The sequence below is a fragment of the Aethalodelphis obliquidens genome, unplaced genomic scaffold, assembly GCF_003676395.1.
Source record: "Aethalodelphis obliquidens isolate GAN/ISIS:26980383/991018 unplaced genomic scaffold, ASM367639v1 scaffold78, whole genome shotgun sequence".
In the NCBI taxonomy this organism is placed as follows: Eukaryota; Metazoa; Chordata; class Mammalia; order Artiodactyla; family Delphinidae; genus Aethalodelphis; species Aethalodelphis obliquidens.
Window position 1 is genome coordinate 6,599,072 of NW_020838022.1, and position 18,141 is coordinate 6,617,212.

The 18,141-nt window shown below is 45.3% G+C and overlaps 1 protein-coding gene across 1 annotated transcript; it reads right to left on the bottom strand.

Annotated features, from left to right (window-relative positions):
* Positions 1–15,541: 15,541 nt before the first annotated feature.
* On the bottom strand, positions 15,542–17,547 carry SMIM10 (small integral membrane protein 10). Its single transcript, XM_027092447.1, has one exon. It carries the CDS (start codon positions 17,344–17,346, stop codon positions 17,113–17,115), a length of 234 nt encoding a protein of 77 aa, XP_026948248.1. The 5' UTR covers positions 17,347–17,547; the 3' UTR covers positions 15,542–17,112.
* Positions 17,548–18,141: the final 594 nt, after the last annotated feature.

The window sequence follows — 18,141 nt, forward strand, 5'->3', positions numbered from 1 at the left end:
ATGTATATGTAGCATTTGGACTGGTGGTGTATGAAGTGAACATTTAGTCCATAGGATTTTGAATTTCATAGAATCACAGCAATTCTACAGAAGCCATAAACTTCACCTGGAGGACTTCGGCTCAAGGAGTGGCCCTGTGACATCAGCTATTTGTCATTTGACCAGAAATTGACTTTGGGTACAAATGTACTATATTTGTATTCCATAGGGAAGGCAGTGTCTCAGGCCGATTGGTCTCTCCAGAAGGCCCCTTTTCTCTGAGACTTTCCCACAACCTTCTGTTTTCTGTGAGACTGAGTTCCCTGGCCATAGCTACTTGGTTTGATACTTTTCATCTTATCCTAATTGGGCCAGCCATACTTTTGTTATATTTAGAGTTTGGGACTAGACCCCAAGAATGAGTGATAGCCTGCAAAGGCTCATGTGTAACCCTTCACTGCAGAGAATATGAAAAGACATACTGTTGAGTTTCCCTGAGCTAGCCTCATTTCTGTGTCTTTAAAATGCATTTGTTGCTTAAGTTTCTTGCATTTTGTAAAATACTTGTGTACTTCTAATAAAATTCATTTGCTTCAGAAGATCTCACTTGTAGATTTTTATTATTCACGATGAACACCAGCATGATCAAGGAAGCTGTGGCTCTCTCATGTGCATTGTCACCTGAACCAGGGCAGAGCTCTAAGCTATAGAATCTGATGCATTAAGAACAGGAGCTGGTGGCAGGGGAATGGAGTCTCAAGGTCATGGTAGAAGTTCCCCCCTTTGTTAAGCTCTCCCCTTTATTTAGGGGAAGAATTCCCCTAAGGGCTATAGGTAATCTCATACCTCCCTGTGAGAAGTGATCCTTTCAGGCACTTCATGAAGGCCATAAATGCATATTTGGGGATGGTGGAGGAATCTTCCGATACTCCCAAAGTTAAGGCAGAGGTAGAGTGACCAGCATGGTTGTACAGAAGATCAGTTCAGAAGTCAGTAGGACCAAAACTAGAAGCATCAAGCACACAATTAATTCCTGGTGAAGCCTGCATTAGAATCTTGGTCCCTTGTGTCTGAGGCATCTTTCATTACACCACACCGCTAGGTCTTTTTTATTTTAACGTCTTTATTGGAGTATAATTGTTTTACAATGGTGTGTTAGTTTCTGCTGTATAACAAACCACTCGGTCTTATAAAGGCTTTGTAAGAGCAGAATTAAATTAGTTAAGTGGGTAGAAGAATTTGTTTTGCATTGTTCTTTAAACATATCAATACAGTTTCCAGTTCTAACTGGAATTAGACATGCAATTAACTAAAATTGGGCAGTCTGTTCTGCCTGTAGATATGCTGCGTGGTTGGGTAGTTTCTCTTCCTGGGATTTCATAGAGGTGTCAGCAACTCTGTTCTTGCCATCCAGTCTAGAGGGTCCCAAGCTGCAATGTCTCATTTCCTGCCTGAGAGGTTCATCAGTGTGTAGAGTTCAAATCACTTCTCTTTTCTCCAACTGCAGCTGGAACTTTATATCCCTTTTATTACCCTCTCATGTTACAGAATGTGTGTCACATAAGGCTGTGAGCCATTTCCCATTGGCCCTATTTCAGGACACTGGGTATGATTTTACCTGAGGCATTTGCGTTTAAACTTTACCAAACACCATGAAATCCCATTACCACTCTGATCTCTACATTCCCAGGCCTCACCTGAAGCGCGTTCCGTGGAGGCGAGCCCAGGGCAGGGGTGGGCGGGGCCATGGGTGGTACCGGCGCCTGTACAGGCTTCGCCCTCAAGGCCAGATGATTGCCAGTGCGCAGGCGCAACATGGGGGACGAGCTAGGGCCGGAGGGAGCAGAGGAAGGGGGTGTGCGGAAGGGGCGGGGCTAACGGCCCCTCGTGGAGGAGGGGTCAGAAGCGGGGGGCGGGGCCTAGGTTTCCTAAGGCGGGCGGTGGGTGAGGGGCAGGGAACAGGGGAGGAGCCCAGGACTGTGTCTTATATGATGGGGGCGGGGCCCGCTGCGCTTGGGGTGGGGAGGACCAAGTACTCTGGAGCTGAGGAGTCAGCCAGGGGCCCACCCTCCCTGCCCTGCCCTGCCCGCCACTCACTTGCCCTTCCGAGTTCCTTGGCTGACCCTCAGTCTCTGGACGCGCCTTGAGTGAGGTTCTGTGAAGCATTTTCCTGCTTATTCATGCATCTCTCAGCCAGAGATTATTGGCACCTAGGCTGCAGGTGTTGCCAGCAACATTAATGGGAAAGCCCCAATATTAGCCAGTGTAATCCAGAACAGCATGTTCTAAGAGTGCACCATGACCAGGGAATGTAAGGAAGGTTGGATGTTAAGAAATCTCTTAGGGCTTCCCTGGTGGCCCAGTGATTAAGAATCCGCCGGCCAATGCAGGGGACACGGGTTCGAGCCCTGGTCTGGGAAGATCCCACATGCTGCGGAGCAACTAAGCCTGTGCACCACAACTACTGAGCCTGCGCTCTAGAGCCCGCGAGCCGCAACTCCTGAAGCCCGTGTGCCACAACTACTGAAGGCCAGGCACCTAGAGCCCATGCTCTGCAACAAGAGAAGCCGTCGCAACTAGAGAAAGCCCGTGCACAGCAACGAAGACCCAACGCAGCCAAAAATAAATAAATAAATTAATCAATAATAATAAAAAAAGAAATCTCTTAATTCGCTATATTGAAAGACCAAAAGAAGATAAACATATGGTCATCTGCATCCATGTTGAAAAGATAAAAATGAGGGGTTATCTGATTTTACCTGAGGCATTTTGCTTTTAGTCTATTACTAATACCAGAAAATCGAATTACCACTCTGATCATTAAGTTACTTTGTCTAACATCATAATCACATATATGTGCATAATTCACTGTTTACTTAGGGCAATGACACTGCAATTTCTTTCATAAATCATGTGGTTTTATGAGATAATGCTGCAGGCCAACCCCTCTGGATGCCCACAATAGCTCGACCCAAAGAGGATGTGGCTCCTGTTGTTCCATATTAAAGTATTTCATTAATTAATGGGTTTGGAGTTGGAATTTTAGTTGAAGCCTTTTATATGTTGTTTATATATTGGAACTTTTTTTTAATGTTGGGGTAGGAGTTTATTAATTAATTAATTTATTTTTGCTGTGTTGTGTCTTTCATTTCTGTGCGAGGGCTTTCTCTAGGTGTGGCAAGCGGGGGCCACTCTTCATTGCGGTGCGCAGGTCTCTCACTATAGTGGCCTGTCTTGTTGCGGAGCACAGGCTCCAGACGCGCAGGCTCAGTAGTTGTGGCTCACGGGCCCAGTTGCTCCGCGGCATGTGGGATCTTCCCAGACCAGGGCTCGAACCCGTGTCCCCTGCATTGGCAGGCAAACTCTCAACCACTGCGCCACCAGGGAAACCCTATATATTGGAACATCTTAGTTTCACTGATTTTATAAGTTTACTTTTTTAAATAAATAGATTTAGTATTCATGAAGGTTTTATTAAGACTATTTTTTTCCTTCCCAAATCTGCTCTCCCTCTGTCTTCCTCCCCTTGGTAAATGACAGTTCTTTTCTTCCTATTGCTTAGGCCAAACACCTTGGTGTCGTCCTTGACACCTCTGTTTCTTTCATGTCCCACATTAACTCCATCAGCAAATCTTCAGCTCTACCTTCAACATACAACCAAAGGGGTGCACATCCAGGGACAGGAGGAATTGCTGTGGCCTTCTTTTCAGTCAGTCTACCACAGTCTGTATATGGAAGTATGAACCAATGCCGAGAGCAGAGCCTTACAAACAGAATATGAACTCATAAAAAGACATGAGCGAATATATAGAAACAAAGTCTGTATGTAAGGTATGAACTTACTCAAGGTGTATGAATCCCTTCTAATCCACTGGCGTAAACATCGAATCAAAAATGGGTGTAAAGGAAACATCTGTGGATTTGCAAGGGGTTGGAATTTCAGCTCAGCCTTCTCTCTTCATACCCTAAGAGGAATAGAAAATAAAGGGAATCTCCTTTCTACCTCTAGGAGAGTGGAAGAGAAAATAAACATCTAGCCCATAACTTGAATGTTGTGCAAAATTCAGATGCAGGATTAGAGTTTTAGACTACTGTCTGGAATCAATAAAACTTTGTGATTGATGGAAGAAATTTTCACAATTGGGGTATGGGGAAGCCATTCTGGCTCATATGTGATTTGGCTTGAATTTTATGCTAACTAGAACAGCCTACTTTATGACCTGTTTATCATGCATTGTACATTTGCTTTAGCCATTAAGAAAAGAATTCATTATCCAGAAGTAAAGTATGTCCACTTTGAAGATAGGGGTAAATGCCACCCCGCTCCTTTGATGCTCATGCTAGTACTCCTTTTTTTCTTTAAACATCTTTATTGGAGTATAATTGCTTTACAATGGTGTGTTAGTTTCTGCTTTATAACAAAGTGAATCAGTTATACATATTCATATGTCCCCATATCTCTTTCCTCTTGCGTCTCCCTCCCTCAAACCCTCCCTATCCCACCCCTCCAGGTGGTCACAAAGCACCGAGCTGATCTCCCTGTGCTATGCGGCTGCTTCCCACTAGCTATCTATTTTACGTTTGGGAGTATATATATGTCCATGCCACTCTCTCACTTTGTCACAGCTTACCCTTCCCCCTCCCCATATCCTCAAGTCCATTCTCTAGTAGGTCTGTGTCTTTATTCCCGTCTTGCCCCTAGGTTCTTCATAACCATTTTTTTTTTTTAGATTCCATATATATGCATTAGCATACGGTATTTGTTTTTCTCTTTCTGACTTATTTCACTCTGTATGACAGACTCTAGGTCCATCCACCTCACTACAAATAACTCAATTTCGTTTCTTTTTATGGCTGAGTAATATTCCATTGTATATATGTGCCACACCTTTATCCATTCATCTGTCGATGGACACTTAGGTTGCTTCCATCTCCTGGCTATTGTAAATAGAGCTGCAATGAACATTTTGGTACATGACTCTTTGAATTATGGTTTTCTCAGGGTATATGCCCAGTAGTGGGATTGCTGGGTCCTATGGTAGTTCTATTTGTAGTTTTTTAAGGAACCTCCATACTGTTCTCCATAGTGGCTGTACCAATTCACATTCCCACCAGCAGTGCAAGAGGGCTCCCTTTTCTCCACACCCTCTCCAGCATTTATTGTTTGTAGATTTTTTTGATGATGGCCATTCTGACCGGTGTGAGATGATATCTCATCGTAGTTTTGATTTGCATTTCTCTAATGATTAGTGATGTTGAGCATTCTTTCATGTGTTTGTTGGCAATCTGTATATCTTCTTTGGAGAAATGTCTATTTAGGTCTTCTGCCCATTTTTGGATTGGGTTATTTGTTGTTTTGATATTGAGCTGCATGAACTGCTTGTAAATTTTGGAGATTAATCCTTTGTCAGTTGCTTCGTTCATGCTAGTACTCCTTTAAAGATAAGGTTCCCTTCCCAGATACCAAGGTCATGCTGACTCACTGCGTATGTGCTAATCTGTCCCTTTTGAAATCTTGAAGGAATGTACCCCTGTCATGTTTGTGTTTGATGGTTGTTCTTTGTTCTGAAAAGATATAAAACTGTGATGAAAACCATGCTTCTCCAGAGCAGCTTCTCAGAGTTAGTGATAAGCTGTTCCCTAGGCTATAGTCCTCGGTTTGGTTCAAATAAAACTCTTTTCTCTTTCTATTCCTGTTATAGATTGTTTATTGATTATTTATGTTGACATGATGTTAAATAAGGCATGGCTTGGCACCATTTGGGTTAGAAGTGGCAATGCGATATGAATTAGCGTTCCGAGCAGGTTCAGAATATTGGTTCTTGTTTTGGTTCCAGTGTTAATAAAAAGGACAACACCCCCCAAAGTGTTGGTCATCACAGTAATACTTAGGATATAGACTCAGAGTGGCCTTGGCTATCTTCTAGTTCTGTAGCCTGACTTGGGTAACCCCCCCCCCCCCCCCCAAATTAATCTGTTGAAGCCCTAACTCCAACGTGATTGTATTTGAAGATAGGGAGTTTTGGAGATAATTACATTTAAAAGAGTGAGGTCATGAGGGTGGAGTCCTAATCCAATAGGATCGGTGGCCTTGTAAGAAGAGGAAAAAAGAGAGAGAGACCTCTTCCTGCCCACACACATAGAAGAAAGGCCATGTGAGAACACAGGGAGAAGGCAGTCATCTGCTGGCACCTTGATCTTGGACTTACCAGCCTCCAGACCTGTGAGAAATCGATTACTGTAGCTTAAGCTATCCACTCCATGGTATTATGTTTTTACAACATGAGCTGACTAAGACACCTAATCTAGGGTTTTCCTAACTGATCTAGGAAATGCTGGTGTGCCTGGACCGTTAGAAGGTGTTGGTTCTATGGTCAGACACTTTGGAGGATGTTGCATAATATTAACGTCTCTTGGAAATCCACAACGTACATTAGACTATTAAAGGCTTTCAGAGCCCTAGAGTGAGAAAACCTGTTTACCATTGTTGGAGGAGCACCTTTTTACGTCTACATCACAGATTCCTTACACGGGGTCTTTGGAAGCACTGATGGATTGATTTTTTGTTTTGTTTTGTTCTGTTTTGTTTTGCGGTACGCGGGCCTCTCACTGTTGTGGCCTCTCCCATTGCGGAGCACAGGCTCAGGACGCGCAGGCCCAGCGGCCATGGCTCACGCACCCAGCCGCTCCGCGGCATGTGGGATCTTCCCGGACCGGGTCACGAACCCGTGTCCCCTGCATCGGCAGGTGGACTCTCAACCACTGCGCCACCAGGGAAGCCCGGATTGTTTTTGTTTTATGCACATGTCCAGGCCTTGACTCTGCTTGCTCCACACCTACTGAACCAGAATATCTAGGGGTGAAGCACGGGCATATATATTTTTTCAAAGATCGTATAGATAATTCTGGTGAGTGCCTCTAATTATGAATGACTAAAGGTATACAAATTTTTGTGGAGTTGAATTTAGGAACTACTGATCTAGGACAACACCCTCGTTTTATAGGCAAGGAGATTAACATCCCTGTAGGGAAAATGACTTGCTCAAGCGTGAGCACAGAGCAAATATTTGAACCGTTTTTCCTCCGCTATAAATAACCCCTAGGTGGCAGTCTATGCCTTGGTTTTAGTCTGTGCCTGCACAGGCGGAGAAGTTGAAGGATTACTGAATGAATTTGAGCCTTGAAATGAAACCGTTAGTCAGTCAGGTGAGTGTCATGAACCAGTGCCTTGGACCAAGCAGTTCCTGGGCTGTTTTTGTGTATTTCTCACAGGCCAGGTCTCCGGCCTAAGAAGAGGAGAACTGAGGGAAGGTGAAGTCTAGATTGGGAAGGGAGAGGTGAGGGGGCAGCAGTACCTTTCCCATAGAGCCTACTGTGGCCAAGAAGCCAACGACTCTGCCCACAGTACCAGATCCTGAATCCTGAGATGGGCAGAAGTGTATGTCAGGCTGAGACAACTGGTTTTCCCAAGCCACCCCTCTGTTGATATATTCTTTGAGAAGGAATAGTTTAAAAAATATATCTGATGATGGGCCTTTTAGAGAGATGCCTCTTGAAATTCTATCATTTAGAGAACCTTTTCTGTTATCCCTATTGTTCCTCAGTAGCATCCTAGAATATCTGAAGAGTTTCAGACTCTCCCAGGCCAATACTAGGGTTCTAGTCTTGTATCTGCTACTAACTTCCAAAGTGACCTTAGGCAAATCACCTCCCCTTCCTCAGCCTCAGTTTCACCATCTAATTTATTTGCATTAAACTCCTTCAATAAATCAGTGACAATTTGGGTGACGGCTAATACCCGACTTCAGTGACTCTAATAATTTGTATTGGGCAAGATACAGCATCACAGATACACACACACACACACACACCCAGAGGAAACGGCACGTGTGCCTTTCAAATACCTGTTACACACTTAGTAAGAGCTTCCTTTTATCCTCTCCATGAGGTGGCCCCTCCCCCTCTACACACAAGCACAAAGGTCCATGGAATAGAACAGACGGCAATTATTGAATCATATTGTGTCATCAAGGGAGAAGCCCAGAGGTATAGCAGGCTCCAGACACAGAGCTCCAGTTCCACTTCTTTGTGATTCCCTTGGATCTGTCATCCTCCATGATTTGGCTTGTCAGGCTCTTGGCAAGGTGGCTACAGCAGTTCCCAGGGGTCACATCAAAATCTAAGAATTTCCACAGGGAAAACAAAGGACCATCCCTCTGTGCATTTACTTCTTAGGAGAGAGGAAACCCTTCTTAGAAGCACCCGAGTGCACTTTTCACCTTTCACTGGTCCTGATTGGATCATATTCCCTTTTTTTTTTTCATTCGCTGACAAAGGGAATGATAGAACCCTGATTAGCTTGCACTAACCTTTGTGGGGGGAAAGGACTACTGAAGTCAACTGCTTGTTAACCCTCCTTCCTCCGGAAGTTGAAAAGACAAAATGCTTATAGTGCAAAGATAGGGTCATTTCTAATCCGTTGAGAAGGATTAAATGGTCATTTTCATGATACGATTCAATAATTGCTGTCTGTTCTATTCCATGGGCCCTGTGTGTTTGTGTGTAGAGGGGGAGGGGCCACCTCATGGAGAGGATAATAGTTACCATCCAAAGGTGTTGTCATCCTTCTAAATTGACTTACGGTATATTATCCAGGGATGGCAAGTGAGATGCAGTGTCAGTCAAGGAATAGAGTTAAATAGAATGAGTGGTAGGCATTCATGAATTTTATTCACAGTGGTGAGTTCAGGCAGCAGGCTGTGACTCTGTTTTCTCTGTTGTCTAATGCAAACCTGGACCAGATGCTAGCCTGTGACATATGGCATTGAGTGGCTAGAAGCCCACCGGCATAATGTAGGGGAAGAAATTCAAAACTTCTGAACACAAGAGTACCCTATTGGATCTTATGAGCATCTACCCATTCACTCTCTAACTTTGCCCCTCCAAAGAAATTAAAGTGTCTGTCCTGTAACCCTTACCTCGAGAAATTAGTGGGTGAGGGAAGCATCAAAGCTTTCAAAAGCACTTCTACTGGCTATTCTCTCAAGACAGAGGATGCCACTGAGAAGTAGGTGCCATTGAAATGCACTCTCTGATTTGTAGCATGTTGGAGGGAGCCAGGTATAGGTGAGTCTAGGTGGTGGCAGTTAACATCAGTAGCAAGTGGATATTATTACCGTAACAGACATCTGGAGATCATCTGAAAGGTTGTTGTGGACTGAATTGTGCCCCCCCCCAATTCATATGTTGAAGCCCTAACTCCCAATGTGACTATATTTGGAGAGAGGGTCTTTAAGGAGGTAACTAAGGTTAAATGAGGTCATAAGGGTGGGTCCCTATTCTGAGGATGGGAGTCCTTATAAGAAGAGGAAGAGACACTAGATCTCTCTCTCTACAAATGCATAAAAGAAAGGCCATGTGAGGGCACAAAGAGAAGGTGGCCATCTGCAAGCCAGGAAGACATCTCACCAGAAACCAACCCTGCTGGCATCTTGACCTTGGACTTCCATTCTCCAGCACTGTGAGAAAATAAATGTCTGCAGGTTAAGCCACCCAGTCTGTGGTATTTTGTTATGGCAGCCTGAGTGGACTAATACACATGGAGAGATCTCTGGCTATGGATAATTAACCTTGTAGTTCCCAGGAATTAAATCTACAGACAATCTACCAAGGCCTTAGTTGATCTGTAAAACCAAAAAGATTCTTGGGTCTGGCCAAGAGAGGTGCCTTGCATTTGAGTCACCATACTAGCCTAACAGATAGAGGAATAGCTCATGTGCAGTTCCCAGGCATGAATTATTAATTACACACACCCAGAGTCCTTAGAATAGAGGATGGTCAGGTGAATCTGTTGTAACACTGTGAACCTTCCCTTTGGCCTTCCCTGCAAGGTGACACGGAGCAGGACCCCATGGTTCTTCCTCACCACGTCCGCCACCTGCCTTTTACCTGTGGAAAAACTTTAGCCAAAGAATAAGTTTAATCAGAGAAATGAGAAAATGCAGGAACAAAGGAAAACAGAGACCAAATAATAATAATTTAGTCATTAAGCAAAGTCAAGGACCTTTAGCTCTTCTTTAAGGGCTACAGATAATATTCTGAGCCGTCTCCTGTGAGCTGTCTTGTAGAGACTGAAACTCCCACCAGGTGGAAGACGTTAACTACACGATGACCAGGCTGTAGCCATGACGTAAGCTGCCACAATTCCGAGAATTGGCCTCAAGGAAAAGGGGACAAACCCGACCCTGGAACTGAAGATTAACTGTACTTAAAACAATCAAAATGACACTGATCAGACCACTGCATGACCAATTTCCAGATGACTGTCAGAGTTGACTGTGCTGTTTCTGTATGTAGCCCCCTCCCTCCGTCTATAAAAGCTCTTGCCCGGGCTTCCCTGGTGGCGCAGTGGTTGAGGGTCCGCCTGCCGATGCAGGGGACACGGGTTCGTGCCCTGGTCCGGGAGGATCCCACATGCCGTGGAGCGGCTGGGCCCGTGAGCCAAAACCTCTTGCCCACTGGTTGTCAGTGAGGGGGGCGGAGTCACCCTTTGGACAGGAGTCTCCCCTCCCCACCCCGGTTGCCGGCCTCCAAAATAAAGCAAACTTTCCTTCCCACCAACCTTGACTCTTTATTGGCTTTTGAGCGGTGAGCAGCCGGACCCCAATTTTGGCTACAAAAGCCCCCGTAGCCGTTGACCTTGGCAACTTGCAAGGGAAAGCAGGACAGCCCCAAACCTTTCAGAGACTAATTGAAAACTGCCTTTAAGGCAGTGCTAGTGCCAAGGGACCCAGGACACCCCTGCAGTAGTACCTAGTGCAGAGTGGAGGGAGTGCTTAAGGAGGTTGGGGAAAATGGGGTTCTTCCCTGAGGCTGCTACTCAGGAGGCTCAGGGAGACCCTGATGCCCCTTCGCCGGGATTATTCTACCAGTTCCCAGGTACACTTAGTGTCAGGTAGTATCTGCACGTTGCTTAGAGTGTGTACGTTTTGTTATTGTGGTTGATGTCCAGCCTCAAGGCATCCCGTCTCCCCTGACATAGCCGAGGACCCTCTCAGACAGGGACATTTGGACCTCCGTTTAGAACCCACCAAACCAAGTCCCTAATCTCCTCTCCAGATGGAGTGTTTTGGGCTGGCAGCTGTCAGGGCTACCCTGACCTTCTGTTGCTTCCTCTAACCTCTGTGCTCCAACACATGCCATCAAGGAAACCACTGAAGTCATCTTCTGCACCTTCTGAGGGATGCAGAGAGAAGGCAGCGAGTGGGAGGTCGCCCCCATCCTTTGCTTCCACATCCACCATATCATGGCCTCTGCTCATCCTGCTGGAACAGTGAGCGTCCTGACTGCCGGAAATTTCCAGGCAGAGACAGGCACCTGTCTCCTGTATACTGCCACAGTGGCTACCTGGCCCCTGGAGAAAGGGATATGAGGGTAAGGAGAGGCAAATCACCCTCCTTATCAACAGAGGAAGTAAAATGCGATAGCTTATCCTTATGGGAAGTGCAGAGATTTTGGCCACCATCCAAGACTTGAAAAAGTAGGTGTTATTCCTACCACACCCAGACTAATGGATCCACAGCTAAAACAGGCTCTCTAGCTAGCTGGTGTGGGCTACCATGCTAGTAGGTTTGCCCCTTGGCTCTTATCACCTAGAAGATCCAGTGGTGCCCAAAATGTTTAGGGTGAATCAGTATGCTTGCTGTACGGAGCTTGTGGTAAGCCCTGATAGGAGAATCACAGCGCAGCCTGCTAGGATGTAATATCCACTACGAACCAGCAACCAGTATATGGTGCTGTTTCTCCCATTGCCAAGATTTGCAAGTTTGGGAACAGAGGGGCAGAAACAAAGGTGGTGCCTCTCGTAATTACACCTGACCCATCTGCAACAGTTTTACTTTGTGTCCCTGCAACTCTGATCTCTGCTGGTTTAGAGGTTTTCGTTCCCTAGAAGAAACACTTCTAGTCTGGGACAAAACAGTGGTTGCATGAAATGTGAAGTCACTCTTAGCTCCTGGAACCACTCAAAGCAGGTGGTTGTGGTGTTCATGCTGTAGAGTGACAGGGAGGAATACGAATGAGACTCGGATCCCCTAAGGTGCCTTCTTATATGACAATCCTGAGGGCTTGCATGCCAGACTACTGCAACCCTACAAAGCCCACCAAGGCTCAGACTCCTCAGGAGCGAAACTGTGCCCCCCCAGTAGGTAAGGCAAAAGGAGCGTGGAATTGACAGAGAAGTCATAAATACCAGGACCACCTCATGGCTATGTGCAAACACGAAGACTTACCTTCTACCTGTACTGCCTGGCTGGTTGTCTTTTTAAAAAACTCTCTCACCTCTCCTTTAGTATTGTAAATAGGGTAGAGTGGTGGTCGTGGTGAATTCACCATTTAGGTCATGGAATTGTAGAATAACAATATTAAGTTGGGATAATGGTGGCGCTAGAGAAAGAAGAGACATCACGGGGAGAACTTGAACTATAATCAGAGGCCCCATGACCTCATCTCCGACTGTGATAGCTGGAAGTGTTTGTATGTGTTGTTTCTCTCTGGGTAGTTCTTGGTGGTACGTGGAGTAATTAAATTATGCCAGGAGGGAGCACGTTTGGAATCATATGAATGGAAGAAGGGTGTTTGTACATGCTGTCTGTATTACTTTTCTGTCTACCTAACATCCCCTCCTTTGGGGAACTGCTGAAAATCAGAGATTCGCTTCTCCAGACCACAGGAGTGCTTGCTGTAGAAATCCAAGTGACGGAAGGACAGCAGCACCCAGCAAAGGCCCCCCAAATTGGGTATCCTTGCTTGTTCTAGAGCCTCCACTTTTTAAGACTTTGGTTACCTTGCCCAGAATCACTCAGATTCTTTGGTTCAACAAAATTTAGCTTATGAACTTGACCTCTAGCTTCCCAAGCATTTTTCAGGAAGGATTTGAAGCGAAGCTCTTAGATTTGCAGTAAAACTACCCAAGGTGGGGACTTGTGGTAAGTCATGGAAGACAGAATGTTTCCCAGTCTCTAACCACTCCCACCCCTATACTGGGGCTCAGGATTCTAGAGATAGTCTCTGAATTGCTGGAGAAGGGAGTCATCACCAGTAGTCATTCAGGTGACCAGAACCAGTCTGAAGGCAGTTACGGAACTGCGTCGCAGGAAGGGGGTCAAGGGTCACAACAGAAAGCTGTAGTCCAGCCTGAGGAAAGTTCAGGACCTGGAACCTGAATCTGTGCCTGTAAAGTTGGAAGTTTGGACCTATCTGGAGAGGACCTGGGGGAAAGGAAGAGGGAAATGATGGAGTCAAGGTAGAAAAGGAATTTTTTTCACCAATCAGAATGGCCATCATAAAAATGTCTACAAGTAACAAGTGCTGGAGAGGGTGTGGAGAAAAGGGAACCCTCCTACACCGTTGGTGGGAATGTAAATTGATACAACCACTATGGAGAACAGTATGGAGGTTCCTTAAAAAACTAAAAGTAGAGTTACCATATGATCCCTCAATCCCACTCTTGCACATATATCCAGAGAAAGCCATAATTCAAAAAAGTACATGTACCCCAATGTTCATAGCAGCACTATGTACAATAGCCAAGATATGGAAGCAACCTAAGTGTCTACTGACAGATGAATAGATAAAGATGTGGTGTATATAGACAATGGAATACTACTCAGCCATAAAAAATGAAATAATGTCATTTGCAGCAACATGGATGGACCTAGAAATTATCATACTAAGTGAGGTAAGTCAGACAGAGAGAGACAGACAGAGAAAGCCAGGGAATTCCCTATATGTGTATATGTATAACTGAATCCCTTGGCTGTACACCTGAAACATTGTAAATCAACTCTACTTCAATTTAAAAAAAGAAAGAGGGGGCTTCCCTGGTGGTGCAGTGGTTAAGAATCTGCCTGCCAATGCAGGGGACACGGGTTCAAGCCCTGGTCTGGGAAGATCCCACAAGCCGCGGAGCAACTAAGCCCACGAGCCACAACTACTGAGCCCACGTGCCACAACTACTGAAGCCTGCGTGCCTAGAGCCCGTGCTCCTCAACAAGAGAAGCCCGCGCAATGAGAAGCCCGCGCACCGCAACGAAGGGTAGCCCCCGCTCGCCGCAACTAGAGAAAAACCCATGCACAGCAACGAAGACCCAGGGCAGCCAAAAATAAAAAATAAATAAATAAATAAATTTTAAAAAAGAAAGAAAGAAAGAAAGAGGGACTTCCCTGGTAGTTCAGTGGTTAAGACTCCACACTTCCACTGCAGGGGCCATGGGTACATTCCCTGGTCGGGGAACTAAGATCCCGCATGCCTCGAGGTGCAGCAAAAAAAGCCAAAAACCAAAAACCAAGAAACTAATTTCTTTGGGTAGAATTCAAATCCTGAATGACTATGAGTTCCATCTGATCCTCCATTCGTGTGCAGTGGTACACGTACTTGTACTTGGGAGTGCTAACCCGAGGGTGCAGGAATGGAGTGCCTAGCCCTGTGTTCCCAAAGTTCCAGCATCCATGCCACCCACTTGGATAGTGACTTTTACACTAAAGTTTTAAAAAGGAGGCCTCACAATTCAAATAATAAAAATACAATTAACAATTAACCATAACAGGGGTGATCCTTTGGTAACGTATAAAAATATTGAATCACTATGTTGTACACCTGAAACTAATAAAACGTTGTGAGTCAATTATACTTCAATTTAAAAATGCAAAGAAAGGGCTTCCCTGGTGGCGCAGTGGTTGAGAGTCCGCCTGCTGATGCAGGGGACACGGGTTCGTGCCCCGGTCCGGGAAGATCCCACATACCGCGGAGCGGCTGGGCCCGTGAGCCATGGCCGCTGAGCCTGCGCATCCGGAGCCTGTGCTCCGCAACGGGAGAGGCCGCAACAGTGAGAGGACCGCGTACCGCAAAAAAAAAAAAAAAAAAGCTAAGAAAAAAACGAATCATAGCAATGAATGTCTCACATTAGAAGGAAGAATAATATTGTTGGCAGTATTTCATCACTCTGCCACTATCCTTTTCCATGTTTGTCTCCTCTCCTGAACATTGGGGGTAATGACAGTCACTCATCTCCGAGTTGTTGTGAGGATTAAATGCAATGATGTATATAAAGTGCTTAGGACCTTGCATGGCTTATGGTAAGTGTGCAATAGTGTTTGCAAGTATTATTATTTCTCTATAACTAGGTGGAGTATATAAATGTATATTATAGAATATATATATATATTTCTCTCTGGCTCAATCACTTGAGTCATTGGTGAAGTGACGTAACATCTAGTACACATGGATAAAATATAGTTCCTTATTTTTAATAGCTACATAGTATCCCATTACATAGATGGACTATTTCTATTTAGCCAAGCTCCCGTTGTATGTTTAGCTTATTTCCTGTCTTGCCATTATGATCAATATTAAAATGTAAGAACCTTGTCTAAACATCATGGGGTACTTGTCCAATTTTTCAGTTTTTAAATTTTTCAGTTTTGAAAAATTAAATCACACTTTTTGTTTTTACGTTAACTATGACATTGCAGACGTTAGCTCGTGAAAAGTTACATAGAGTAAGGAAGCTCTGGGCTACCTGAAGATTACTGGCCATTTCATGAGGCATTTCCTTATGGTCTTATGGCTTGCTTGGAAAGCAAGGAAATCATCTTTCATGCGATCATTCAGGAACATTTTAGGATATGCATCCACTATTGCAGAAAGATAGGAGGGCAGAATCTACCTGGACTCACGTACCACTCCCCAACCCCCCTTCCCCCGGATTTCCTTCTAATTGCAGTAAATTCATTTTTAATAAGTTTTAACTTTTAATCAAAGTAATACATGCATATAAAGGATTTAGAAAAATCAACCAGTACAAAAGGACATATAATGAAAAGCAGTAAATCCCCACCCACCCTTCTCAACTTTTGCTTTCCCAACCCAGAGGCAAAAGCTTTTACATGTCTGTTTAGAGGTTAACTCCATTTTTCCTAATAATATGCTTTTCTTACTATTTCTTAACTTGATGACATGAGGCATTTTCTGCTGACTTCCTGCTGTCCCCTTGGTTTTCCTCCCCCCCTCCATATATCACTATTTTTAATTCTTCTGTTGGTTACCTTGTTCACTTTAAAAATCTAACCCCTAAATCTGTCTTATTCTTTCAACTAGAGACAGTATCTGGACTTCCTAGTTTAGGAGAATAACACCACTGTTCCACTTCCTCCTCTCTGCCTGCCAACTTGTTGCCTGTACTTGCCAAAGTTGGTTTACATTCCCACTCTGTTCTATAACTATAATTAAGTCTCCCCTGCTTTGCCTAGTGATTTACTCTAAAAATGAAAAAGCATAACTAATATTTCCATTGTAATGATTATTTAAACACTGTTCACTGAATAGCAAAGTTGAACGCTATGATTGGATTTTCTGTGACTGCAGAGGCTGGATCCACGTGCCGGTGTTCAGATTCCCTTTCTCACACTCCAGGCAACGGTTGAAAAACAGGCCACGTCTGAGGTTGCTTCATATGTGAAGCATGCTCTCCTTGTACAGTTTGAAATGTTTGTTTTTCCCAGTAGGTTCTGTTTGCCGTTGTTGTTTCTTTTAGGATGAAGAAATGTATGCCTTCCCGATCATGCGATAAATTTCTGTTGCCTAGAATCGATTCCATTCAGTTGGAAGTCTATTCATTTCTTTTTCTAATTTGGAGGACTTGCCTCCTATTTGGACCACTCTTGTACAGTTTATCTTTTTTTAAGTTGTTGGTAACTCTTCCTTTTTTCCCCCTTAGGGCATCCTGTGCTTATTGTCATTTCCCTACCTTCGGTGCTGTCTTTTGTTTTATGGATGCAAGAACTTCTCAAATATTTCTGAGGATTTTCAGATTTTTTAGGTTCTGTTCTTTGAATTAGCTATTTCCTTGAGATTCAACTTTTCATTATATCTTAGGCTTTTTTGGTTACACTGCAGGCTTTCTGCAAATGACTTCTAGCGGCGCATTTATATGAAAAGACGAGGCAATTGGCAAGACAGGCCGGCAAGTCTGTGTGCGCGAGGCGAGCTGGTCACTTTGCTCTAGGGCGGCTGAACTGGTGGGTGGAGGTCAGCCATCCTGCTGGGCACCCCCCAATGCCACAGAGTTAGTTGCTCTAAATATGTACCTGCAGGCGCACGTTGAGAATCACTGAAGCCACGACGTAGAAGTAGGGGAAGTTCACGCGCAGCCGCCAGGCCAGGTCGAAGAAGGTGATCAGCGTGCGCGTGAGCCCTTTGCAGAAGGCGCCGTACGAGCCGCGGGCCGCGGCCGAGCGAGACAGCCGCACCGCCAGGCCCGACAGGGCCGCCGCCGCCGCCGCCGCCATCGGTCTGGTTTGGCCTCCCATACAGCGCCCAGAGCCCGGGGCCTCCCGCCGGCTCCGCGGACAGAGGGACGCACGCGGGGGAATCGGCGAGGGAGGTGGATCGCGCGGCCGCAGATGCGAGCTGCGCTGCACGGAGGGCACCCTCCTCCTCCTCTGGCTGCGCTCGGGCCACCGCGGTCCCTGGTGCCCCGCCGGGCCGCCGGGCTAAGTTGCCTCGGGGCCGCGCGGGGCGGGGTCGGGCTGGGCGCCAGGGATCAGGAGCCCCGGGACGGAGAGGAGGGGAAGGTGGGGGGGGGGAGCCGGGGGGAGGGGGGAGCAGGGGGAGGGGGAGGGGCTTGCAGTGCACCCGGGAGACATAGCTTCCTGACCCCGGTGGTCTTTTTTTTTTTTTAATTTTTAAATTTTAACGGAAGCAAAACGAAACTTGCTCAAAACGTTAGAAATGTTCCTTCATAAGCACGATCTTGAGCAGCTTCGAAGCGTGAACGCGTTTCCTGTTCCCTCAAATCCCTTTAGGAATTTTTTCAATCCTCAATTGTGAGCTAGTACAAATACACCAAACCCACTAATTTAACTTTAAGATGTGTGCATTCTGTTTTACTCCTTAAAGCGTCTTATTTTTGCTTTTGCTTTACATCTGTAGTATTCTACTAATGGGAAAAGTTATACAAACAAGTTTTTAGAGATTGTCAGCAGCACAATGAGAACAATGGAAAGCAAATTCCCTGCTTAGCTTCCCAATTCCCCACCCCTCCCCCGCCTTGAACTGAGGTTACGTTTCCTGTATGTACTTCCAGATGTGATGTGTTGATACAG

Bases quoted from the DNA above. Each gene is read 5' to 3' on its own strand.
- SMIM10 (XM_027092447.1), bottom strand. From the start codon at position 17,346: ATGGGAGGCCAAACCAGACCGATGGCGGCGGCGGCGGCGGCGGCCCTG.